The sequence below is a fragment of the Magnolia sinica genome, chromosome 7, assembly GCF_029962835.1.
Source record: "Magnolia sinica isolate HGM2019 chromosome 7, MsV1, whole genome shotgun sequence".
NCBI lineage: Eukaryota > Viridiplantae > Streptophyta > Magnoliopsida > Magnoliales > Magnoliaceae > Magnolia > Magnolia sinica.
Genome location: NC_080579.1, coordinates 2,023,502 through 2,051,148, shown reverse-complemented (window position 1 = coordinate 2,051,148; position 27,647 = coordinate 2,023,502). Strand labels below are relative to the sequence as shown.

The window sequence follows — 27,647 nt, the reverse complement described above, 5'->3', positions numbered from 1 at the left end:
GGAGAACCAATCTTGGACTAAGCTCTATCATTTTGATAAGATCATTTTCATCTGTAGGATGCATTTCTATGAATGCAACATTTGATGAGTCACCAGAATCTTTGATATTGACACATCTGGCATCACCAAATGCTCAAGAGTTAAGTTCAGCTTGAGCACATGCACACACACCCGGACACACAGGCACGCATGCACGCACTTAACCAAAGAGAGGAACAAGAAAAGAAGAACAGGCACAAATTGCAGCAACTGCTTGAAAATTGATAGAACAGTCCTCAAAGCCCCTTCTTTTGCCAGAATATTCACTTTGGAATTCTATTTGTGAGGGATGAGCATTGGAATTTTCTTCGTTAGGGATGAGCGCGAAGGAGAATGGGCGAACCCTCAGCTAAGTCTCTGAACTCTTTGATGAGATCAGAGCCTCCAAGGAGGACCTCCCCGGGCCCAAGAAATAGCGTTGCCTTCAAAATTAGGCTGAAGCTTCAGATCTCCAAAGCTTGCAAGATTGCTGTTAGTTAAGTAACAAGACCTTGAGAACTCGACTATAATATTGCCACCGTGATTACGAAGAAGGCCTCAACTCCTGACGGACATGGGTTTCTCCAGGAAAAACCATCAGAGTTTAATTTGAGATGACCCACGGACATGGGAGGGGGCATCCACGGAACAGAGTGCTTCAAGACTTGATCCCTGCTGTGCAATATCTCCTGAACTCGCCCAATCATTCTGAATATTTTCTTAATCAACCTTAGGAGATGGTCCCTGAATATTCCATTTTTATATGGGAAATCTCTGGTCAGCCAAGGTCTCATTAAAAATCAAGGCTTTTTGTATGGGTAAAATTTTGAAGGTGAATCAATTACATCAGTGGATCAGCTACTGCAGAAAGGGTTATGCCTGCCCAATACAGGACTGAGGAATCCGCTAACCCCCTCCCCATCCACTTTGATGTAGTTGGGGAGATCTGGTCAGCAATTCTAGCAAAATTTAGGTTGTACTGGGTCTTCCCTAAAGCAGTACTCCAATTGTTTGAGAGCTGGTCATCAGTCACTTCGGGAATGATTGGGAGGTGGTTGTGGTAAGGATCTTTATTTGCTGTTCTATGTGGTGTATGGCTGGAAAGAGACAAACATATCTTCCAAGGGAGAGTATCCTCTATCCGGGTTTTTATAAGAGTGATGTTTTATCATAAATTAGGGGAATATTGAGGTCTACGATCTTGCAAATTTGGGAGGAAGTGTTACTTGGTGATTGAGGAGGGCACAAGCCATGTTTCAGGTCTGTTGTGTGTGGGGCTTTTTGGCATTCCATATGGACATGTATCTTTATTTGTTTCTAAATAGAGGATCTTTGTTCACAAAAAAAAAGAAAAAAAACCTTAGGAGATGCTTCTTTATGTTAAAAATTCCTCCTATTTCTTTCATGCATTGCCCTTTTATGTGGTCAATTTGGGCTGATTTGTTGGGTTGTTTTCATATCTCATGGCCTTTTCCAAATTTGGTGGATTCTCTCTTGGTGGCATGACACGGGATCGGGCTCGGGAAAGACGAAATTGTGCAGGATGGTGTTGCTAGCTATTTGGTGGACCATTTGGGAAGAAAGAAATGCTGGATGCTTTATTAATGAGAGGAAATCGGCAGATGGCACTTCTCATAGGGCTAGGATGTTGGTTATCGGGCTTCTTGTGTTTCTCAATTAAGGGATTGTAATCTTTAGTTTCTTGCTTAGCCTTTGTGGATGCTGCATCTTTAGTTTCTTGCTTTGTCTTCAGGTTGCCTTCTCGGCATCCCTTTTTGCTTGTAGCTTTTGTTTGTTTTTCAATAAAATTTGAGTTATCTTTCAAAAAAATAAAAATAAAATAAAATCCAAGGAGACCATAATGCAGTAAACAGCGTCATGTTCCACTGGCCCCTGCCATTTCGTCCCCAAGCAGACACCCACTCTACCCACAATCAACTCAAAACAGAAGCTAGGGATCATCCACACTACTCCTGACCAACCAGTAATCCTTTCCCTTGTTGCTGGATATTCATTTCTAAGCATTGTTTATTTGTTTCCCGAGTCTCAAGGGAGTTACAAACAGTTAGAAAAGATCATTTTTTTTCCTGATGGCATCATACACAATTGAGTGAAATTTTCTTGATGGGTATTCAGTATTCTACATCTGATCTTAATTATTTCTAGTTAAAGGATTTCTTTCCAGTTATTCTGAAACAATTAGTGAGTTACTTTGCAAGTAATGCATGGTTTTGCTTCCAGCAGCAACATGCTATTGGGGGTTTGACCTGCTCATGGGGTCAAATCAATACATCTTAAGAAGAATATTTGACTATCAATATCATCAACACCACATGTTTCATCAGTACCATACCGATACTTTATGGAATTCTGTGATGATTTCATTTTTTAGCTCAACTCCCATGTTGCTAATACTCCAGTTCATCTGAACTTGATCTAATGCTGAATAGAGGTTTATTATGTAGTTAGGATCACAAGCCTTCTGTCCAGATGTTGCTGACGTTACTTGTTGTGCATCCCACACCTGCTCATGCTCCTTGGCTGTTTTTATTTTATCAACTGTTTGTATTGTTCCATTTACAGTAAACCGTGAAAACAACAAATATCCAAATAAAGTTGATGAGTAACTGCCTCCCTAATAATAACTAAAATCTATTCAATGATGCGTGTTTCGTTAATATTTTAAAATTGTCCTTTTTTCCTTATTTTATTTTTCGTATTTCTCCTTTTTCTGTTTTTCTCAACAATGTTTTTCTCAACAAAGAGAAAAGTTATGGGGATTTGCCCAAAATTAAATGCCAAACCTACTTTTAGTTAGTAGTTAGGACCTTGCTGTTTTGCACACCAGAACTGCATTTTTTTTTCCTTTTCTTTTCCTTTTTGAGAGGCAAAATATAATTCTCGCTGTCCGTGGCATCAAGCTCACAACTGTAGACATTATTAAGTATCCTATACTTCAATTTTTTAATAGGTGGAAGTGGAACTACACAACTGTAGACATTATAAGTACACATATTTTGTAGCTTATCTTGCATGTTCCAAAAACCCAAGCTTCTTGCTGTTGTTGGACCTTGATAACAGCAAATTGAATATAAGAAAGAAATCTGTTTCAGACTTTCAGTAGATGAATATATTTTTTGGGCTTAGTGTAGTCTTTTATCAACTCTACTATTGCAGAGTGTTGAAGAAGCTGAATGTCGGAGTGCTTATGAGACTGCAACTGATGTTTATATGGCTTCTTTTGACCGCACAAAGCCTCCTGAGGAGGTAAGTATAGTTTTGTGTTAGTGTAGTAAATTTATACAACTTGGTTGTCATAGCTGTTGTTTACTAAAGATCTATGTTGTAGGGTGTTCTAAGAGAGGAACAAGAAGGAGCAGTACAAAAATCACTCGCTGCATTTAATGCCAGTGCTGTTGGAGTTGGCTCAGCACGACAAAAGTATGAAAAGCTTCTTCAACAATTTTTCAAAAAGGCATTTGAGGTGATGGTTGAATTCATTTCTGGATTATCTTCTCTTGTTTTGATGAATGGCTAATCCATGATACTGGGAATTGGAGTAGATTGTAGATATATTACATTGCACATTCTTTTTATGCCAACCATGTAATGAATAGGTCTTCTAGAAAATTACAAATTGATGAGGGCAATTAACCACTTGCTCTAAAAGCTCGAACTCTTAGAGAGCATGGTGAATCAATCCCTTAATCTCATAGCCCAGGTCCCACATCTCATGGGTTAGGACCTTGGTCGAACCCCCCATCGTGGGCCCCAAATCACATGGGTATCGCCTCACACGAGCCACCTGACGGGTGGGGCCCGCGTCTCACGAGCCACCCGGCCCACACGGACCGCCCACCCTAAGTGTGCCCCTGCATCCCACAGGCAACCCCACTCGAGCCCGGTGTGAAAATGCCCCTGCATTACAAATTGTGAGCTGGAGGAATATGCATTGCTTTACAATTTTCTGTTCTCAAATTTGATCTTAATCATCTGGTTAGTGCAGTTAGAAAATGTTCTTTTAAAAGAAATATTTTTCTTTTGAATGATGAGCATTTTATCAAAACTCGCACATGATTCAAACATATTTACATAATGCAGGATAGACTAGAGCTCTTCCCACTTAGCCTTATAACATTTAACCTCCTGCTTTACTGTCCTTGACTGCCAAAATTTAATAAACCCCCTGATTTTATAAAGACCTTTTCATCCCCTTCCGATTTATTATTAAAAGTTTGCATTCTTTACAATCTGACCAAATTGTCATTAGGAAAACCAGCTGCCTAGGTTGATTTATTATCTTATGTTTGAAAGATGAAGGTAACATTGACAATCAACACTGGATTAGCTGAGCAAAACCTTCAAACCATGAAATCTGCCTGTTTTTGTTTGGAAAAAAAAACCTGCCTGTATGTTCTGCTTCTTGTATATGGTCATTTAGTTAATCAAAGTTTGCCAGATCAAAATGAAGAAATCTATAAACGAAATACTTTAAGAAAACGTTTGGAATGAAACTTCGGGAGGCTTTGATGATATGTTAATAGTTGGTTTTAAAGCCAAGGCCACTTTTAATAGCTACACATTATCACTCTTGAAAGTTAAGGTTTAATGCATCCCATGTCTATTTGCCAGCTGCATTCTATGCTTTTCTGATTTCTTTCAAGCATTTCTTTGCTGTCATAAGATAATGTAGTTTAGTTTCTGTCACTATTAGTACCCAACTTTTTTTATTAGCAACAAGAAAATGGACTCATCATTCTTCCATAGATCTGTTTTGGCATGTTGCACTTGTGAATTGTGATATGCTACTAATCTGGAATGACTACTGTAGGACTACAAAAGGAATGCTTTTATGGAGGCAGATTTGAGATGTTCAAACACCTTACAAAGCATGGAGAAAAGGTTGCGGGCTGCTTGTCATGCACCTGATGCGAAAGTTGATCATGTTGTCAAAGTAAGCTGTTCCTGTTCAGATGACAATTGTTCTCGGTCAAAGGTTCTATTGAAATGTTTTTTCTTTAATGAATCGGCAAGCAGGGGGTGCATTTTTCATGTTAGTTTTGAGTTCGGAGAAGGGTATTCATCTTATTCCATTGTTTTTGTCCTATCTCGAGAATGACATTTATTTTTAGCCTTAAAATCTCTGTACTTACAGAAAATTACCTTACTCTTTGGCACAATTTAATTGAATGAATTTTCTCATGTGCAATCTTTCCTCAGCTTTACTCTAATTTTACTGGTGTCTATGCCCAAGCTAATTATACTTCTAGCTATTGTAAAATTATGCTGCGAAAGTAATTTCAGAGTTAACGCATCTGTTACAATTTGTTAGCTTCTTATACAGCAGATGAAGTCCTTGTTGTTTTGGCAATAGTGTGTGCTCTTGTATTAGGCCCCTTGATCATAATTTATTTCTTAGCAAATAATTCAACTTGTTTCTGAAAGCTATTTGTTGTCGTCTTGTTGGAAATTATGTCGTCTCTTAGATAAGTATCATGGGCGATCATGCCAACTTTTTTTTTTTTGGTAAGAATGCTTATGGTGAACTGAGAAGGGGAAAAGTAGGCTGATGCAAAGTATCTGACGCAGGGATGAACACGATGAGGATAACTACTCCGAATCCACAGAGCTTCTCTGGACTCCTCATAGAGACTTCTCGAATCCACGAGGAAAGAAAGCAGAAAATAGAAATAAATTCTAATAAATTCGAAATTGATAAATTGATTAATAAAAACGAGTTCACAACCCTTTAAATAGGGGTACCAAGCAATGGGAAGGAAATCAGAATCAAACTACAACTCAAACTCCTAGAATCCGCGACTTACTATAAATAGTAAACTTACTGTTTATAGATGGTCGTGATGTCTACTAGTGCGCGAGGTTTTCGGCCAAAAATAGTAAGTGTCCTATTTGGCTTCACCAAACCGTTCTCCTAATTATTCTAAGCTCTTTTCACGTTGGGTGCAACTCCTAAAGCCCGACGGATGAAGAGTTATAATCAAACTAAAACTTACTATTTATAGTAAAAACGAAATTAAAACAGGGAAACGACCGTCGATCCAAGGGTTTTTCGCAATTCCGGGCTGCGCAACCTGGCGTAGCTGGGTTGGTTGGCTTTAGTAGCTCGTTCTACCCCAAAATCATATATTTTACATCAGGTAACTCATTTCGGATTGCAAGATACGCCCGATTTAAGGTTCGATGGTCTGGATCACTTCTGTCGTCGACCGGGCCTTTTCTGATCTATCTTGGCCATGTAACTGTCCGCGACCCGCTCTACATCAGTATTATCTTTTGGGTTATTTGGAGCGATGAGGATGCATGCGGAGGAGTGTTTGCAATTAGTAAAACAGCTTCCAATAGAAAAATAAAAAAATAAAAGATTGCGTGAGAATATTTTCCTATTTTTGAGTTTGTTTGTGAAAAAACCTAAAGATCAATAGTTGATTTCCTCGTACAAACTGTGTCAGGTTTATGAAATGAAACAAACAAAGAAAAAAATCTAGTCTGTCATTGCCTTGGCCAAATTGAAAAGAGAAGCTACTGAATTCTAATACCTTGGCTAGACCAATTTATTCTCGGATTCCGTGTTATGATTCTTATACATTGGCTATTGATATTATGTTTGTGACTTTGTTTAATATCAGAATTGGTTTTAGTTCGTTTCTTTTAAACTTCATATCAGGTGCATTTCTTGTCATTAAAATCAACCAAAATTATGATGGACCTTTCTTCTTTTTTGTTTTGTTTTGCTTTTGGTATACCTTGTCTGTGGATAACACATTTCCATGTTGACATATTTTTGGGCACGGGTACCTCCCTGGTTTTGGAAAAAAAATTCACATTGTGATACCTTGTGTGGATAACAAATTTCCATGTTGACATTTTTTTGGGCACGGGTACTACCTGGTTTTGGAAAAAAAAAAAAAACATTCACATTGTAACTGGTTTGGAACAGAGTTGAAGACATTGTTATTGTTTTGTATTCTAATATTTCTGCTTGTCCACGTTTCCATATGAGCCTCCGGAATGGCTATTCCTCAGAAAACAAGTAAAACCATTTCCCTACTTGTTTGGACAGCGTTATTAAATAGTATGGAATTGTATTAGTTGGAATGAACACTATTATTGCACAATGATTACATGTCTGGAAATACCACGGTATTTTCACTGTCCAATCCTACGTTTGGGATCAACTTCTTCCATTGGGAAATACACCATATTAAGTAAAGTCAGCGTTTGGTGGACAATGGAATTGTCATCAACAGACCACATTTCACAACTGATGTCGGTCACCTGTATGCATATGCAACTTGAATGCCACGTGTAAAGGGCACATATGGATAGACGGTGTGGATAAAGCATACGCATCAACTTGGGGCCCGCAGCTGTAGTGGATTTCAAAATCCACCAGAAATCCTGCAGAATCCCCTATTGGCTTTGGAATATATATGATACCGGGATTAGTCCAATCCTTCTTGTTGTTATCAAACACTGGATGGAATTTGCACGGGACCAAATGCAAGTCCATACCACCTAATCTTATCTAATATCATGCACCAAACAGCCCCTAAAGAAATCTGTTAACATAGGTTTGCACGGTAGCGAGTGACAATTCTTGATATTTGACCGTTTACCTTTTAATATTTGCATGGAAAACATACATTAAATGGAGAGAAAGATCCAGAGCAACTTGGTTGAAAGAGGGTGACAAGAATACAAAATTCTTCCATGCAGTGGCAAGTGTGCAGGCTCGGGTAAACAAAATTTTAAGTTTGGTAGCAAAGATAGTGTATGTTCGTCTATAGTCAAGTTCTAGAAAGAGTTGCTTCAAAAGGAGGATTGGGTGAAGCCCTCTCTCTACAATCTCTGTTTTGCTTCTCTATCTTTGTCGGCAGCCCTCTCTTTAGAAGAACCAGTTTCGGAAGAGGAAATCAAAAAGGCAGTTTCGAAGTTAGGAAAGGATAAAGCTCTTGGCCCAAACAACTTCCCCATTGCCTTTTATCAGAAGTTTTGGGGGAGGCTTAAAGTTGATCTGGTCAGCTTTATTAAAGAGTTCTTTGAATCGGGTTACTTAGCTATAATCTCAGAATAATTATAAACTGCTTTGAGGTGGTATCAGGCTTAAAGATTAATATTGGCAAGAGTGAACTATTGGGGATGGGGTTAGAAAAGGAGACTGAGGCTTTCGCAGCACGATTCGGATGTAGGGCAGGTTCTTTCCCTTCCTCTTACTTGGGTCTTCCATTATGTTTAGGGAAGCCAACTAAACATTTATGGGATAAAGTGATAGAAAGATTCAAAAGGAAACTATCATCTTGGAGTGGTAGGTTCTTATCTTTGGGGGTAAGCCGACCTTGATAAAGTCGGCAATGTCAAATCTTCCTGTGTATTTCATGTCAGTTTTTATATATCTGAAATCGGTTGTTGGGAAGTTAGAAAAGCTCAAGCGGGATTTTCTTTGGAGAGACTCGGCAGAAAAAACACAGAAGTTCCATTTGATAAAATGGGAAGAAGTACTAGTGGAGAGGCATGAGGTTCAGATGGAATGCCACACAGGTCGAGTATGGCACTACAGAGCTCCATCCAAGGTGGCAGCTTTTGCTTGATTGGTGGGCAGGAAAAAGGTTCTAACAGTTGATAACCTTTGTAGGCGCAGTATGTAATCCCAAACATGTCTTCTTTGCTATAAAGCTGAGGAGTCAGTTGATCACTTGTTTATCCATTGTGCATTCGCGTCTGCAATTTGGAATGGGTTCTTTTCCCTGTTCGGACGGAGTGTCATGGGTTAATCTGAGATCTGTGGAACACTTCTTTTGGGCTTGGCATGAAGGAGGAAATAAACTTGGGAAACGAATGTGGCACTTAAGTTTTTTGGTGGGTCTTTGAAGCATATGGTTAGAGAGAAATTATTGATATTTTAAGAATTGTAGGGGCTGCTCATTGGAAGTTTTCAAAAGGGCAAAGCTGTTTGCTATCAAATGGGCGGTTGCATCGAATATTATGCTTGCTGACCAAGTTCCTATTTGTTGGTCTGCATTGTATAGTTTTGTATTAGCTTTTTGCTCTTTTCTTTCCTTTTTTGGTTTCTGTCATTCTCTGCTTTCTTTAACAAAATTTTATTGTCATTTCAAAAGAAAAAAAAAAAGAAAAGAAAAGAAAAGAAAACAGCACTCATAACCAAACAACAGAATTGGTGTTAGATTCCATAGTTTTCAACAGTTTCCCATTTGATAGTATTCCATAGGGGTTTTCCTTTCCATATAATGGGTTCTCTGTATAAAATCAGTCCCTCAGTGCAATTGGTTTCTCTTATTAATCTTCTCTACTTCTCATCTCATTGTTTTTGCATCCTTCAATCATAAAGTGAGTTTTAATCACTTTTATACTTTTACAACAACTCCCTTGTCCTCTTCCGTGGGAAGATTTATTTCTTTACTTACCTACTGATGGAACTCTTAATACTCAGATCTCCATTTAGTCTTTGGCTTTCCTTGATATGTATTGTTTCTCCCATTGGGCCATCTGATATGCTCCATTCTATTCCTTTTATTTGTGGGCCATTTCCCTCAAACATAGATACGTTGTGTTATTTCCTGCTGTTTCCCATATTGTTTTTTGAGTGTCCCAAGGTTGTGATACATGGTGCCGTAGTGATATGTAAACTCCATTTCCAAGAGCCTGGGTAGAAAGGTCAATGCCTCGTGGGTAGCTGGTTGTAGAACTTTTGCCCATCCAACATTTGAAAGCTGACCCCAAAATCAAATTGCTGGGAGAAGGCTAAGATGACATTATGATGTCCACATCAACATATTGTATCATTTCTTATTTATGGTAGGGCTATGTCGGAATTAATGTTTGTGTGACAATGCAACTCTCCCTGCCAGATTTATTATATTGCTTACAGTATTTTGACTATCTATTATTTTTTTAAGACTATTCATATTCCTAGTAGGCCTTATTTTATGATAAGATACCCTACATTACATACACTCATACATACATACAACATGTACATGTGTGCATGCGTGCGTGTTTTTCGTAATTCTTTTTGTACTTATGCTCAGTGCTTGTCACATCTCTTTTCCTGCTTATGCTGAGAAGACATCATTAGTTTCAAGCCAAACAGTTATTCTCTCCAAATGATTGTGAGGCTGAGTGATCTGATCATGTGAACAAGAGTTCCCTTAATCTTGCTTCAGACACCTCCATCTTCTTGCATAAATTATATCTTGTAAGAAAAGACTAGAGGATGTTTACTAAGATCTGCATCTGAAAAGTAATATGCAAATGCATCCACAAAGGATCTTGGTTTGGCTAGATTCCAGTTCTTAATGCATGTATTTGCTATCCTGCTGTTAATGTGTAGGGGCATTTCCTCTTAGGTTCAATTTCCAAAGCACTGGATGGTGGCATTTCCTTCTTTTCCCCCATCTTTTATTATTTAAAGTAGAAACTAGGTTTTAAGATTTTGTACTGAAGGTGAATAGAAAATGTATCTTCTAATTTATCCTGCATTCAGATAATATGTTGATGGCAATATCAAAATTCTCTGCAGGTTTTGGATGTTTTACTCTCCGAGTATGAAACGTCATCTCATGGGCCAGGAAAATGGCAGAAATTGGCCACTTTTCTACATCAAAGGTTTGTTTCATGATTCCCTGAACTGGTTTGCATCTCAGTTGTTTTTTTATGGAGCCTCAAAAGTTATTATTATTTTCCGCAGCTTGGAGGGGCCAGTATTCGACCTTATCAAGAAGCAGCTAGACCAAATTGGATCAGAGAAGAGTGCCCTAATGTTGAAATGCCGCTCGAATGAAGACAAATTGGGATTGCTTAGCAAGCAACTGGAGGCGAATGAGAAGTACAAAGCTGACTATTTGAGGCGTTATGAGGAAGCTATCAACGACAAGAAGAAAATCGCGGAAGATTATACAAGCCGCATAGCTAATTTGCAGAGCCAGTGCAGCTCACTCGAGGAAAGGTGCTCGAGTTTAGTGAAAGCTCTAGATTCTGCTAGGCTGGAATCATCGGACTGGAAAAGGAAATATGAACAGAACTTCTCGAGGAAGAAGGCTGAAGAAGATCAGGCCAATGCGGAGATAACAGCTCTGAAGTCCAGAAGCAGTGCTGCCGAAGCGAGAGCAGCGGCTGCTCGTGAACAAGCTAACTCTGCCCAGGTGGAAGCATCAGAGTGGAAGAGAAAGTATGACATTGCTGTCAGAGAAGCCAAAGCAGCGCTTGAGAAGGCAGCTACAATACAGGAACGCTATAATAAGGACACGCAGCGGAGGGAGGATGCTCTGAGGGCAGAATTCTCTGAAAGTTTGGCTGAAAAGGTGATAATACATTGCCCTTTCTATTTTTAACTTTTCTGTCTTTTTTCACAGAATGTTGGTCCGTGAGAAGTATTTCTAAATTTATTTTTGATGTGAATGACAGGAAGATGAAATTAAAGATAAGCAGGCAAAAATCGAACAAGCTGAGAATCATCTAATGAGTTTGCGTTTGGAGCTGAAGGTAAGCTCACATTTTCTGAGACTAGCTTCCTTTTCAAAGTATAAGTGTGGCCTGAGTTTTGGGCCAGTTATATGGGTCAATATCCTGCATATGGCCATGCATAGAGGTGTATGTGGGCTTATCAAACCTGTGTGTTATTATATTATTATTGTTATTGATGATGGTGGTGATCAAAGTGATGGTGGTAAATGCTTGCAGGCTGCCGAGTCGAAACTGAAGAACTATGACTTGGAAGCTTCGACCTTAAAACTTGAAATCAAGGATTTGAGTGAGAGGTTAGATTCTGCGAAGGCCACAGCTCAATCATACGAGAGAGAAGCAAGGATAATGGAACAAGAAAAGACTCACCTGGAGCAGAAGTATCAATCCGAGTTCAAAAGGTTCAAGGAAGCAGATGAAAGGTGCCGGGCTGCAGAAAATGAAGCAAAAAGAGCGGTTGATTTGGCTGATAAAGCTCGGGAGGAAGCAGCACTTGCTCAAAGCGAAAAGAGCGAAGTTCAGCGACTAGCGATGGAAAGATTAACCCAAATCGAGAGAGCTCACAGGCAAGTTGAAAGCCTTGAAAGACGGAAAGCTGACCTGATAGATGAGGTTGAACGTTTGCGCCGCTCTGAAATGGATGCTGTGTCCAAGGTTGAATTTCTAGAAAAGCAGGTCGAAGAAAGAGAGAGAGAAATTGAATCACTTCTTGAGTCGACCAAAGAGCAGAGGGAGAACACAGTCCAAGTTCTCGAGGGCCTATTGAAGACTGAACGAGCTGCTCGAGCAGAAGCGAACAGTAGAGCAGAAGCCTTGTCCTTGCAGCTGCAATCCACTCAGGCCAGGCTTGACTCACTCCAGCAGGAGCTGACTTCCGTTCGCCTAAATGAAACTGCATTGGATAGTAAGCTCAAGACTGCTTCACATGGGAAACGTACAAGGGTTGATGACTATGTTGGTATTGAATCCGTTCAAGATATGGAGATCGATGAAGAGAATGTTAGAGGAAGAAAGAAGTCGAAGAGCACGACTAGCCCGCTAAGGACGCATACTGAAGATGGAGGTTCCATCTTCAAAGCAGATGGCGATGATAACCATAGTCTGCAAACAGAATCAGAAGGCCATACCAAGTTCACCGTGCTGAAGCTGAAGCAGGAGCTCACGAGACTTGGTTTCGGTGCAGAGCTGCTGCAGCTGAAGAATCCTAACAAGAAGGAGATAGTTGCCCTATATGAGAAGCATGTCCTCCAAAAGTAGATGCCCTATTCAACACGTACAGGGTACCTGTAATATGCTTTGTTTGTAGGCCAGTTTGCGGGAATCAAAATCATTCTGGGAGGCTGGATTCACCTGAAAAAGTCCGTAACCTTAAATTCAAAGCTATTCCCCCAACTTTGTCTCTTGTAATTCTATTATGTGGTTCTATCATTTTCTGTCAGGAGCCTTCTTGTGCATCAAAATGCTCCTTGACATAAGAGCGGTTTCTTTTTCATTTCATTTTGTTTGTTCTCTTTTCTCGTGGTTGTGATATGGTCTTTGCTTGGTAAGAAGCCAACCCTTGTATTTTTCAAGTTATCATGCAATTCGACAGTGGCATTTCGGTTTGTTAAAAGTACTTTGAAATATAGATCTTGTTCCTTCACCATTCACGTCAAACCCTTGTAGCCACAAACCAGCATTTGGTTTGAAATCTTCGTTATGCTCTTGCCTTGTGTTTCGTACTCAGTTTGTCACTCTTGAAGATCAAGTAGTCCTACAAAAGGTTGCTTTTTTTACCCCCCTTGAATCATCAGTCTGGAGAAGCCATTACACAACTGCTTGGGAATTGCTCCTTGCAGTTTGGAATCATTCTCTAAACCAAAGGTTGTGATTTCATATGGCAAGGTGGGTATTATGCATCATGGTTGTAAAACTTGCTGACTCAGTTTGAAACTCAGCCGAGTCAACTCGGCTCTATTGCTCACACCGACTCAAATTGAGATTCAAAGTGGAATTCGAACCCTCATATCTCTGCAATGTGTTTGGACGGATTGCATCAGTGTGCTGTCTGGTGAACTGGTGTTAAAATCTCACCTTGCTTTTTTTGAGCTTATTATAACTATTTTAAGTATAAATACTAATGGTGGAACTTTTTAAATTTGTGAATTATTAAAAATTAAGTTGGGTCATGACTTTGAGTGAACCAGAACTGGCTGAACATCTGAATTGAGCCAAAATTTCAAGTTTTTGAACTATATTTCTACCATAATGGATGTTGGGTGAGAGCGTTTGTGTCCTTTCTAGATTTTGAATTACTTGATGGACAGTCCTTGTTGGTTGGTATACTCTCACTTTTGGATTATGGATTTACAAGCAAAGTTTCTAAAGTAGATTGGTTACTCTTGAAAGCTTCTTACAAATCCAATTGCTGTACGGATCAATATGGTTATGATGTACATTTGCCACCAACTCTTGTTGAAGAAAAGAAGTGCTGTGACACTCTTAAACAGACTAATGCATGAGACAGTGCCATACATGAGTAGTACAAGGCAGGATTATCAGCAATTCCTGAATCAGCATCGCCTTCATGGTGGGTTAATTACAGGTCTTCGGATGAGCAACTTCTTTCTAGCAGTGGTCCACAAAGACCCAGATTACTCACATAGCTATCCTCATCCCAATCCTTATTGATTATCTCATCGCCTTGAAATTTTCTTCTTTTCCCTTTTTTTTTTTTTTTTAATTAAGTTTATTGAAGAAGTTTTATTTGCTCAGTAAGTTACTCTCACCCCTTTTTTGTTTGTCCACTAGTTATGAATCTAAACAAACATGTTCTGATAGATCTGGAAAATCAAATAACACATAAATAGTAATCTTAGACGAATAGGATCAAGAATCATTATTATTTCCACACAAGAAAAGGGTGGAAAATTCCTTTTCTTGTGTGGAAGCTTAGGAAGACGAATAATCCCTCCTAGAATCATACAGTAGCCTGCTAGAGAGGTTGTTGATGACAGTTTTAAAAATAGAGAAATGTACATGTCAATAGACCGCATGGTTACTGTCCATTGAATTGCATGTGCGCCAAGGTGTTACGTGCATTTGACATCTGAGCCATTGAAGAGGTTGGCTCCACCTAAAAAAATCATCATCTGGGCCAAAATGTAGAAAATAGTAGACTCTCTTGAATGGATTTTTTCATACTGATTGCTGGACTTTCTTTTATTGTACATGATCATAGTCGTCCATTTTGCATGTCATTGATAGGAAAGAGAAGGCTGCTTTGCTGGTTGTGAATTTTTATAGACTATATACAGTGCTGTGACCTTATGGACAGTCCAGATTGATAATTTTCGAATGATGCATGGGAAAAGGTCCCATTCCCCAAGAAACACTAACAAGGTGCCCACTCGGACAAGTCTCGGAAAACAGGTGGCATTCATCGAACGGAGGCCGTGCAAATGCAACATGAGCAAAGTAACACATGAAAATCTAGTGGACAGACTATCCATCTTTGTTTCAACAGTCCGTTTTTGAGGCTTTGGTGGGCCTACATGATCACACATCAGGTATAAACTCTCACGACAAGCTCATCGATGGTGGGCCTACCCGTGTGAATGCATTGAGTTGATTTCTGTGAGTGCTCTGTAAGTCTCGAGATTCCAAGTGTCGGGTATCTTTGAAAAAAAGTACCGTTGGATGTGTATTTTATCATATCATACTACCGGCATCTTTCTCGGTTGGTGGTCCCGTTATATTTTATAGCTTTACTGGCCGCTCTTGCATGAATGTAGTGTGATATGTTCATGATTGACAGAATTTAGATATTTTGAGATTTCAATCTATCAATCTAAACCGTTCACCAGTTCTGGAACATAGTTTTTAAGGGCCAAAATTAAAATTGAAACTGAGCAGACGGTTGAAGCATTCCTTAAATTTTCCTTCTCTTAAAAAGCAGTTTATTTTCTAAGCTGTAGATGGAATCGATAGGATCGGCTGATAAAATGAGTTCACTAAAACAATAAGCGATCCATGATGGTCTCTAACAAATGGATGGCTCAGATTGTTGATTGGACTTATTTATGTGCGAACAATCTGGACCGCCAATTTTATGAGGTACTGATTGGATGCTTGGATTTGTCTGATTTTTGGTTGGTAAGCCATAGCATGCCTTTCGAGCTAACCTCATTCGCTACATTTGCATCTTTCACTCTCCTCTTCTTTTCTTCTCTACATTTGCATCTTTCACTACTCACTCCCTCTCTCTCTCTTCCATATCTCCGGAGTCCTTCGCATTTCCTATTTCTATAACTATTTGAACTCTAATCCCTCTCGTCTTCCCATCTACATACCAAAACAACTCTCTCCCTCTCTCTCTTCCATATCTTCAGAATCCTTCCCATTTCCTATTTGTAAACCAATTTGAACTCAAATTCCTCCCTTACATACCAAAACAAGGAGAAAGAAATCATGGTTGATTCACTTGTCTCCACCACAATGAAGAAGTTGAACACCATACTCCAAGATGAGGTGGCTTTGTTCATGGGTGTCACCAACGAGATCAAAAAGCTTTCCAGTACGTTTACGTTGATCCAGGCTGTGCTTAAAGATGCTGAAACTCGGCGAGTGAAGGACGAAGCTGTGAAGAAGTGGTTGGAGAATCTCAAAGACGTGGCCTACGATGTGGATGACATACTAGATGAATGGATGACGGAAGCTCTCAAATCACAAGCACCTGATGAAGATGGTGTGTCCTGTTTCAGCAAGAAGAAGGTAAGAAGCTTCCTCTCGCCTGTTAACTGCTTCAATCATGTCGCGTCACACCACAAAATTGGGAGTAGGATAAAGGAGGTGAGGGGTAGATTAGATGATATAGATGAGCCAATTTCATTTTATTATGATAAATAGTGGTGTGAGTGAGAGGGTGGATAGTGAAGTGAGGCGGGGAGAGATCAGAGAGTGAGAGATAGGCTCCCTTCTTGACCGACCGTCAGTTGTTGGTAGAGAAGATGACAAAAATGAAGTCCCAAACTTGTTGCTGAGGGAGTGTAGTGGAGAGGTGAATGAGGTGCCCTTTGTCATTTCTGTCGTTGGAAGGGGAGGGTTGGGGAAGACCACCCTTGCTCAACTCGCCTACAACGATGAGAAAGTCCAGGGGCATTTTGAGATAAGAATGTGGGTATGTGTTTCTGAAGATTTCGATGTGAAACAAATTACGGAATCAATTATAAAATCTGCAAACACTGAGTTTAAGGATGAAAGTTTCGACCTGGATCAGCTGCAACTTTGCCTTCGTGAAATGTTCACTGAAAAGGGATTTTTACTTGTGCTTGATGACATTTGGAGTGAAGATAATGAGAAGTGGGACAGACTGAAACTTCCCTTCCAAACTGGTGCATTAGGCAGTCGAATCCTCATAACCACTCGTAGTGAAAATGTTGCATTGGCGATGGGAAGGGGTCACATGCATAAATTGGCAGTCTCATCCGATGATGATTGCTGGTTAGTGTTCAGGCGTAAAGCACTTGAGCATTGGAGTCCCGAAGAGTGTTCCGATTGGAAGAGATTGGAAGGGAAATCATAAAGAAGTGTGGAGGGGTGCCTCTCGCAGCAAAGACAATAGGGAGTGCTATGTGCTTGAGAAGGATGAGAAGGGAGTGGGAGCTTGTCTTGGAAAGTGACATATGGAATTCACATGATGTCATACACGGCATTTTACCAGCTTTGTTACTTAGCTACCACGACTTGCCTCCTGCTTTGAAGCAATGCTTTACTTATTTCTCCGTCTTCCCGAAAGATTGGGAGATATGGAAGGATATGATAGTCAAGTTATGGGTGGTGCAAGGTTTCATCCGAAGCAGAGATATGGAGGAAACAGGTGGGCTGTATTTTGATGATTTACTAAGACGGTCGTTGCTCGAAGACGCAGAACTTGATGATAACAAGAACATAGTCTGGTGCAAGATGCATGATTTAGTTCATGATCTTGCACAATCTGTTGCAGGAAGTGACTGTTCACAGTTGGAGATCGGAAAGCAAGCCTTGTCGAACTTAAATAATGTCCGCCATTTGTATTTAATTGACAATGATGACACTGGTGACAAAGCTGATGAAGTGGCTTCCACTTGGACCACCTTGTACAAGGCACACAAGTTGCAGACGTTGTTGCATCACGATTCAACAATCTCCAGGGTGCCGAACAATTTATTTCATCATTTCAGGCACCTCAGGGCATTGGACTTGAGTCGCACTAGAATTCAGAAATTGCCTCGAACACTGGGAAAATTGAAGCACTTGAGATATCTTGATTTATCTTCGACAAAGATAGAGGAGTTGCCAGAGGGGGTGAGTAATTGCAGAAATTTACAGACCTTGATACTCAATTCTTGTCATGGGCTTAAAAAACTACCTACAGGGCTGAGAAAAATGGTTAACCTGAGACATCAAGAATTAGAAGGCACTGACATAAAGTACTTACCGCAGGGCATAGGGAAACTAAGTAGCCTTCGGACATTAACAAAGTTCATAGTGGGGGGTGACGATGAAAGATGTAAATGGGGAGAACTGAAACACCTCAATCATCTTCAAGTCTTGAAATTTCTGGCTTGGAAAAGGTGAGGAGCAGAGATGAAGCTAGGGAGGGAGAACTGAATAAGAAGCAGAACCTTAATGAGCTGAGCTTGGATTATGGGTATACTGAACTAAATGAGGACGTGTTTGAGATCCTCCAGCCCCACACAAATTTAAAAGTGTTGGAAATACAGAGATACGGAGGTTCCAAGCTTCCCAAGTGGACAGAGGATCTTCTCCAATCTAGTCAAGGTGGAACTCTGGGGATGTTTCAACTGTAAACAACTGCCTGGTCTTGGGAAACTACCATCCCTTAAATACCTTGATATTGAAGGAATGAAAGAGATGAGAAAGGTGGGTGGTGAGTTTAGTGGGGATGATAATAATGATGGAAGTGGTGGTGGTGTTGTCTCATTCCCAAAGCTGGAGAGCCTCACCTTCGGCTTCATGAGAAATTGGGAGGAGTGGGAATTGAGAGGTGGAGATGATGGAGAGGTTATGCCATCACTCCTGGAATTACGAATAGAAAAGTGCCCAAAGCTAAATGCGTTGCCCAACAACCTTCCACCGCTCCTACAGAAGCTGAGTTTAACCATAGGTAATGATGGGTTGCTATCGGGTGGGCCCTTACCCCTCCTCCCCAACCTTAACCATTTGGTGATTAGTCGTAATCAAGAGCTGACATCGTTCCCAAGTGGTTGGTTGGGACAACTCAAAGCCCTCCAAACTCACCATGCTTCAAAAATTACACATCTGGAACCGTCCAGTCTTAGAAGAACGCTGCCGAGGAGGAGGAGAAGATCGCTACAAGATTGCCCGCATCCCCGATATCACATTCATTAAATAAGATGAGTTGGGGAGAGAAATCAACGATAGCTTTTCATTTGCTTCTTTCCCCAAACTTTGTTGCTGTGTGTGTAACTGCTCTACTTTTTTCTATTCTATTTTTTTTTTTTTTGCCCTTACAAAGTGAAAAGATGTTCATCAGATGTTGATTGCCTTTTTATTTGTTCCACACGGACACAACTTGGCTGCGAATCTAGCCACGTGGGTGGGACCCTGACCGTGGTGCCCAATTCAATGTTTTCCTTGTATATGTACGCCCTCTATCCGTTTTTTCACTTCATTTTATGGAATGGGCCTGAAAATGAATAAGATTCAAATTTTAGGTGGACCACACTACAAGAAACAGCAATTAATGGCCATTAAAAACATTTTGTTGGCCACAAAAGTTTTGGATCAAGTTGATATTTGTGTTTTCCTTTCATCCGTATCAGTGTAACCTTAAGAGCATGTTGGATGGCAAATAACCATTACGGTAGACCTTAGTAAGTTTTTAATGGCACGGGTTCAATGACCCCCGTTTCTTGTGGTGTGCTTAACCTTAGTTTTGTATCTTATTCGTTTTTAGTCTCATGCCATAAAATAATCTGAAAAAACGGATGAACAGTGTAGACATGCAACACATACATCAAGGTGGACCCTACGGTCAGGTTCCCACCCATATCACTGGATTGAGGTAAGAGCTAAGCGCTGTGGATTCCACCGATCCTTGTTCTTTGTTCCGGAGGTCAGGTTCTTGCCCCCCTCCATCTTATGTAATTTTTCTTTTTTATTAATAAAGCTTATGCTGCGACCGTCCACCCTCATGTGACCATGACTGTACAGTTGCTTTTTTTTTTTTCTCAAAGATTAATTATATAAGATCATGAGATAGATGGGCCACACGTATATTAGATAGTTTATAATTATCAGTTTCTCTTAACGGTCCATTTATTTGTATTTTCCCTTCATCGAGTCTTTATTCACCCATTTGATGATCGAGCCTGAAATTTATGATTGAGCCTGGAACGTAAGCTCAAATGAGTATGGACAGTGTCCTGGCAGACTGGTGGGCCTTTCCTGGAGCATTGACAGTCCTGATGAAGCAAGACTGGTAGTTTAAGGCACCCAGTCTAAACAAAGTAGGATACACTGTAGATTGAGTGTGGCCTAAAAAATCATGTTTTTTTTTTTTTTTTTTTTGTTACCTAGGACATTACTATTGGGCTGATTTCATGGTATTGGCCATCTATCAAGTGCTTTAAAGAATTCATCATCCCTTCAACCATATCAAACATAAGGGAAGAATTCTCCCATTCTCTGATGATTATATGTTATATTGCTCTTAGTTGCATTGGTATTCTTGGACAGTCAAATTGATCGATCGGAACTGTTCATCAAGTCCAAAACACATTCCATTGGCTACAATGCAAAAATCACACTGATTAAAGGTGCTCGAGTTTAGTGAAAGCTCTAGATTCTGCTAGGCTGGAATCATCAGACTGGAAAAGGAAATATGAACAGAACTTCTCGAGGCAGAAGGCTGAAGACGATCAGGCCAATGCGGAGATAACAGCTCTGAAGTCCAGAAGCAGTGCTGCCGAAGCGAGAGCAATGGCTGCTTGTGAACAAGCGAACTCTGCCCAGGTGGAAGCGTCAGAGTGGAAGAAGAAGTATGACATTGCTGTCAAAGAAGCCAAAGCAGCTCTTGAGAAGGCAGCTACAATACAGGAAGGACACGCAGCGGAGGGAGGATGCTCTGAGGGCAGAATTCTCTGAAAGTTTGGCTGAAAAGGTGATAGTACATTGCCCTTTCTATTTTTTAACTTTTCTGTCTTTTTTCACAGAATGTTGGTCCCTGAGAAGTATTTCTAAATTTATTTTTGATGTGAACGACAGGAAGATGAAATTAAAGATAAGCAGGCAAAAATTGAACAAGCTGAGAATCATCTAATGAGTTTGCGTTTGGAGCTTAAGGTAAGCTCACATTTTCTTAGACTAGCTTCCTTTTCAAAGTATAAGTGTGGCCTGCCTGCATATGGGTCAATATCCTGCATAGCTCTCGCTTAATGGCAGAAATCATGCTGAGATTGACAGGCACGTTCACTTCAATCAAAAGGAATAAACAGGGAACATATCAGTAGAAACAGCTACGGAACATCTCACACCCTAATCCTACTCTGCACAACTTAGACCCAGATTCCTAGCCTGACTTTGGCATCGGAGGGTCCCCTGCTCTAGCCAGGGTCTCCTTTGTCTTTCCCTTGTGCAGGATACAGGGCTTGGTCTGAGTGCTTGGAGCTCGGTAAACGGTGAACCAGATTTTAGCATCATGTTGGTATTGAATCCGTTCAAGATGTGGAGATTGATGAAGAGAATGTTAGAGGAAGAACGAAGTTGAAGAGCACGACTAGCTCGCTAAGGACGCATACTGAAGATGGTGGTTCCATCTTCAAAGCAGATGGGGACGATAACCAGAGTCTGCAAACAGAATCAGAAGGCCATACCAAGTTCACCGTGCTGAAGCTGAAGCAGGAGCTCACGAGACTTGGTTTCGGTGCAGAGCGGCTGCAGCTGAAGAATCCTAACAAGAAGGAGATAGTTGCCCTATATGAGAAGCATGTCCTCCAAAAGTAGATGCCCTATTCAACACGTACAGGGTACCTGTAATATGCTTTGTTTGTAGGCCAGTTTGTGGGAATCAAAATCATTCTGGGGGGCTGGATTCACCTGAAAAAGGCCATAACCTTAAATTCAAAGCTATTCCCCGAACTCTGTCTTGTGTAATTCTATTATGTGGTTCTATCATTCTTTTTCATTTCATTTTGTTTTGTTCTCTTTTCTCATGGTTGTGATATATATGGTCTTTGCTTGGTAAGAGGCCAACCCTTGTATTTTTCAAGTTATCATGCAATTCGACAGTGGCATTTCGGTTTGTTAAAAGAAATACTTTGAAATATAGATCTTGTTCTTTTACCATTCACACCAAACCCTTGCAGCCACAAACCAGCATTTGGTTTGAAATCTTTGTTATGCTTTTGCCTTGTGTTTCGGACTCTGTTTGTCACTCTATAAGATCAAGTAGCCCTACAAAGGGTTGCTTCTTTTTTTTTTTTTTTCCCCTCCTGAATCATCAGTCTGGAGAAGCCATTACACAACTGCTTGGGAATTGCTCCTTGCAGTTTGGAATCATTCTCTAAACCAAAGGTTGTGATTTCATATGGCAAGGTGGGTATTATGCATTATGGTTGTAAAACTTGTTGACTCGGCTTTAAACTCAGCTGAGTCAATTCAGCTCTATTACTCCCACTGACTCAAATTGAGTCGTCCAGATTGAGATTCAAAGTGGAATTCGAACCCTCAAACCTCTGCAATGTGTTTGGACGGATTGCATCAGTGTGCTGTCTGGTGAACTGGTGTTAAAATCTCACCTTGCTTTTTTTGAGCTTATTATAACTATTTTAAGTATAAATACTAATGGTGGAACCTTTTTAATTTACGAATTATTAAAAATTAAGTTGGGTCTTGACTTTGAGTGAACCTGAACTGGCTGAACATCTGAATTGAGCCAAAATTTCAAGTTTTTGAACTATATTTCTACCGTAATAGATGTTGGGTGAGAGCGTTTGTGTACTTGCTAGATTTTGAATGACTTGACGGACAGTCCTTGTTGGATGGTATACCCTCACTTTTGGATTATGGATATACAAGCACAGTTTCTACAGTAGTGTGGTTGCTCTTGAAAGCTTCTTACAAATCCAATTTTTGTACGGATCAATATGGTTGTGATGTACATTTGCCACCAGCTCTTGTTGAAGAAAAGAAGAAACTCTTAAAATACTAATGCATGAGACTGCCATACATGAGTAAAACAATGCAGGATTATCAGCAATTCCTGAATCAGCATCACCCTCATGGTGGGTTGGTTACAGGTCTTTGGATGAGCAACTTCTTTCTAGCAGTTGTCCACAGAGACCCAGATTACTCACATAGCTATCCTCATCCCAATCCTTACTGATTATCTTATCACAGTTCAAACTTTCTTTGTTTACTTTTTATTAATGAGTTCATTGAAGAAGTTTTATTTGCTCAGTAAGTTACTCTCACCCCTTTTTTTGTTAGTCCACTACGTATGAATCTAAACAAACAGGTTCTGCTGGAGAGGTTGTCGATGACAGTTTAAAAAAGAGAGAATCTCAATGTATCAATGTATATCAAGGGACTTTATTACTTTAACACCCCCCACACGTGTGGTGTGGGAACTCCGCACAGGAACATACTGAGAAGGGTGGAGGGACACTCATACCATAAATAGGCCGGGCTTGATTTCCCAGTCCATAGGCCGGACCTGATTTTTCCTGACCCCCATGGGAGAATAAAATATTAGCGAGGCATATTTGCTGCTCTCAAGATTTGAACATAGGACTTTCCTCTCTGATACCATGTCAAACAACCATTTACTCCAAAAGCTTAAGCTGTCAGAGTGTGGTGTATCAATGTACATCAAGGGACTCTATTACTCTAACAGCAATTTCAATCCATTTTCATCAAGCATATCCTGAAACAGTATAAGAAAGATGATGAAATTTTGAGGAATGAAAAATGCATCATTGGGGAATGAACAATTTACCGTTATCTTCTTTCTTGGCTACTGGCCAAATTTAGGCTAATAAAGAAAATAATGATCAACCAATCATTCTCTAATAACCCATTTTTATTTCAATCATGGCGATGATACCAGATTCTTTCTCGCCATCAGATGCTACTCCATTATAATCTATCATCATCCCATCAAGGCACAAAGCAGAGCCAGCTGCAGGGGAAGCCTCCGAACCAGCAAATGACTCAAGCAATGGAAGAATGGAACCCTTCAAAGATGGTTGATTGCCAAGTGACTCAAACAAAGATTGGACCTAACTTCAAGATCAAGAGAAGAGAACCCACTCTTATTTATCATTTTTCTCAAAGAAAACTTCAATTCATTAATTCAAAAATGACAAATTACAATGTAGCTTCTCAATATAGCTAATGCAGTGCTGCAGTTGAAGAAGTTTTCACCTCTTTTTTTTTTTTTTTTTAGTACCCATTACCAAAGATATTTGAATCAAGTTAGCCCCTCATGACATTCGCCATCGCAATGCATTTAAAGATTAGAGCCTGGAGGTAAATTGTCTGATAAGGCAACTTTCATTTTTTGCCTTTTCTTTCCTGGTCTTCTAGGGGAAACAGAATTCATCGCGATGAAAAGTTAAAACCCCCTGCCTGCTGTTTTCGGATGTTATCACTATCTTTGGATTATATCATTGACGTTGCAGATCTCGCTGCCCTTCATCATCTCTCATTGATATAAAAGATTTGAATTGAATTCCTGTTATTGTTGGGAGATTGTCGTAGCCATTCAGAAGAATAGCCATACCATGGAGTCCTTTTGGTCTTTTCATATGATCCAAGCTCTGAAAGTCCTCTCACCTAAATAGTGAAAGGAACATGGCAGTGGCTTTCTTCCTTCATTTCTTTCATTTTTTTTTTTTTTTTTTGGGCTAAGTGTTTGGAATTGGAGATTAAAACTGTAGTTCTCATCTTCCGAAATCTTTCTTCAGATTAATACTGAAAATTTTCAGATAGAGTAATCTTGTCATGATTTGTTTTTGAGACCCTTTCTGTTCCCAAAAAGATTTTGCTACTAATGTCTATTCATGTTGCGATCCATTTGATGAATGGTCAAATTTTTATGTTTTTAAAAAATAAAATTTAAATATTTATTGACCTAGGAAATCAGTTCCAGGTTCAATTACAGGGTTTTGTTCTACTATCTGGTTCGCGGTCCAGTTCGGTTTAACATAATTCAAACTGAGAACCGAACCGAACTAACCGATTCTTTGATTTTCAGAATCAGAACCAGTAAACTTCAGAACCCGACCATACTGTGCAGTCTGGTGAGTTCCGATCAATTTTACCGGTTCTATCAGTTCTACACCCATAGATGTGAGAACTCTGGATCTTTGATCCCGGTCTCTAATTTTGACCATCTCGACTAAGGGCACAACAGCAATTCAATCAACTCTTAAGCCTGATAGGCTTTTTCACGCCTGCTCATTTTAATTACACATGTGAACCAACATAGACCCTCATCACATGAGTGGTCCGGCCTGATAGAATTTGCAACAACAATTTGTGTTCTATCCACACTGTTCATCCATTTTAAAAATTTATTTCAAGTTATCATTCTAAAAATGAGGAAGATCCGAAGCTATGTGAACCACACCATAGGAAATAGTGGGGATTGAATGCCTACCTTTAAAAACTTCTTGGGGTGATAAGTTTACAGCCAAGTTAATTTTTATGGTCCAGCTGAGCTTTGAATATAGTATCATGCCTTAAAATGAGCTTACAACATGTGGCGGGGATAAAATACATGCATCATGGTGGGGCCCATGGAGGGCTCAATAACGAATCCGAGTCCCATACAAAAGGAAACGGATCGGCTACTCCCCCTGCCACCAGCCAATGGTTGGTGGTCGGAGCTCTGTGGGCCCCACCATGATGTATGTGTTTCATCCATTCCGTCTATCTATTTTTCCAGATCATTTTATGGTATGAGACCAAAAATGAGTTATATCCCAATCTCAAGTGGACCATATTATAGGAAACTGCGTTGAATGAGCATCGACCATTAAAAACCTTTTGGGGGCCATAAAAGTTTTGGATCAAGCTTATTTTTGTTTTTCCCCTTCATCTGGGCCTGTATGACCTAATCAACAGATTGGATGTCAAATAAACAGTACAGTGGACCCTTAGGATGATTTTAATGGTGTATATCCAATCACTATTGTTTTCCTTTGGTGTGATCCATGTGAGATTTATATCCCTCTAGTTTTTGGAATTAAGACTTAAAATTATATGTAAAAATGGATGAAACACATACATCATGGTGGGGGAAAACGGATTGGCTACTCCCCTGCCACGGCCACCAAGTCTAGTGGTCGGTGCTATGTGGGCCCACCATGATGTATGTGTTTCATCCATTCTGTTCATCCATTTTTATAGATCATTTTAGGGGTCTATTCCAAAAATGAGTGGGATATAAATCTTAGGTGGACCACACCATAGGAAAACAATAGTGATTGGATATCTACCATTAAAATAATCCTAAGGCCCACTATACTGTTTATTTGACATCCAATCCGTTGATAGGTCATACAGGACCAGATGAATGAAAATTAAAAAATAAAAAAATCAGCACTAAGACCGCATGCACGTGCGAGATCCGAACTGTCTATCATGGTACCCTAGCTATTTAGATCTTCGAGTAGTAAATGGGGCCATTCCATCATGTTTTCTCTTTTTCTTTTTCTTTTTTTTTTTTAATTTTATTTTAAGTATCCTATACCTACTTTTAGTTAGTAGTTAGGACCCCAGAACTGCACTTTTTTTTCTTCTTTTTTTTTTTTCCTATTTGAGAGGCAAAATATAATTCTCGCTGTCCGTGGCATCAAGCTCACAACTGTAGACATTTTTAAGTATCCTGTACTTCAATTTTTTAGCAGGTGGAAGTGGAACTACACAGCGGTAGACATTAAAAAAACAGCAAATTGATTATAAGAAAGAAATGTGTTTCAGACTTTCAGTAGATGCATGAATATATTTTTTGGGCTTAGTGTAGTCTTTTATCAACTCTATTATTGCAGAGTGTTGAAGAAGCTGAATGTCGGAGTGCATGTGAGACTGCAACTGATGTTTATATGGCTTCTTTTGACCACACAAAGCCTCCTGAGGAGGTAAGTATAGTTTTGTGTTAGTGTAGTAAATTTATACAACTTAGTTGTCATATCTGTTGTTTACTAAAGATCTATGCTGTAGGGTGTTCTAAGAGAGGAACAAGAAAGAGCAGTACAAAAATCACTTGCTACATTTAATGCTAGTGCTGTTGGAGTTTGCTCAGCACGACAAAAGAGTGAAAAGTTTCTTCAGCAATTTTTCAAAAAGGCATTTTGATGCAGGATATGGAAAATTAAATATGATATGAAAAATTTCAGGCTTAGATCCTACCAATTCAGAAACAATCACACAAATTCCACGTCCCATATGAAAATCCAAACATACAATTGAAAAGAGGAATCTATGCGGGTCCAAGCCGACACAGGCTAGGACTAGACCAATAAAAATTATAAACTAAATGATGTCAAAGGGAAATAAAATCAACTACTCATGCATAAAAATCAGTCCCTAATCCAAGGGATTCCCTAATTTCAATTCAAGGAATCCTAAGGTGATAAAAATGGGCAAATCAATTAGGGATCATGTAATCTACGGTTAGGATTCATAAAAGACGGCTATGAGAGGATAAAAGAGAATAAAAACCTGAGCCAAAAGATGATCCCGCGTGTGAACAGTAACAATGGTCCAGACGGACGTGTGTGTGATCCCGGCCGCACGTGTGTGGGGCCCACTATTTAGAAAAAAGTCACCTTGGCCCTGGTCGGCCAGGGATGGACTCCAAAACTCCAAAATCTCAGCTCGATCCGATGTACGGTTTGTGCATAGTGCTCCACCGAAGTTTCAGCTCACCTGCGGGCCGAAATCTGGAAACCTGCTGTAATGAAGAAATTTGATACAATGAAAGGACAAATTCAAAGTACGGATGGTGGGGGAAGATGGAAAAAAATGATGGAAGATGGGGGTGAATTGGGATCGATGTGGCTTCGCACCACGGCAGTTAGCCCTTCGAAAAGGGAGGGCTTCGCACCCACTTTTGAATT

At 39.8% G+C, this 27,647-nt stretch overlaps 2 protein-coding genes across 5 annotated transcripts in view; both read left to right on the top strand.

Moving 5' to 3' along the window:
* LOC131250797 (uncharacterized) overlaps positions 1-13,014 on the top strand; it is a 28,605-nt gene extending 15,591 nt beyond the window's left edge. For 2 of the 4 annotated variants that reach the window (XM_058251115.1, XM_058251116.1), the window contains 5 exons: positions 4,850-4,972; positions 10,577-10,662; positions 10,745-11,357; positions 11,461-11,538; positions 11,737-13,014. In XM_058251115.1, coding sequence (XP_058107098.1) covers positions 4,850-4,972; positions 10,577-10,662; positions 10,745-11,357; positions 11,461-11,538; positions 11,737-12,774 — 1,938 coding nt within the window. In that variant the 3' untranslated portion in view covers positions 12,775-13,014. Of the gene's footprint in view, positions 1-3,195; positions 3,286-3,367; positions 3,503-4,849; positions 4,973-10,576; positions 10,663-10,744; positions 11,358-11,460; positions 11,539-11,736 lie in introns of all 4 variants that reach the window. The other 2 variants (XM_058251113.1, XM_058251114.1) reach the window with 2 other exon arrangements.
* The window catches only part of LOC131250798 (disease resistance protein RGA2-like), a 175,491-nt gene that overhangs the window by 79,904 nt on the left and 67,940 nt on the right, over positions 1-27,647 (top strand). Inside the window, exon 4 of the mRNA XM_058251117.1 lies at positions 18,111-18,270. Coding sequence (XP_058107100.1) covers positions 18,111-18,270 — 160 coding nt within the window. The remainder of the gene's footprint in view (positions 1-18,110; positions 18,271-27,647) is intronic.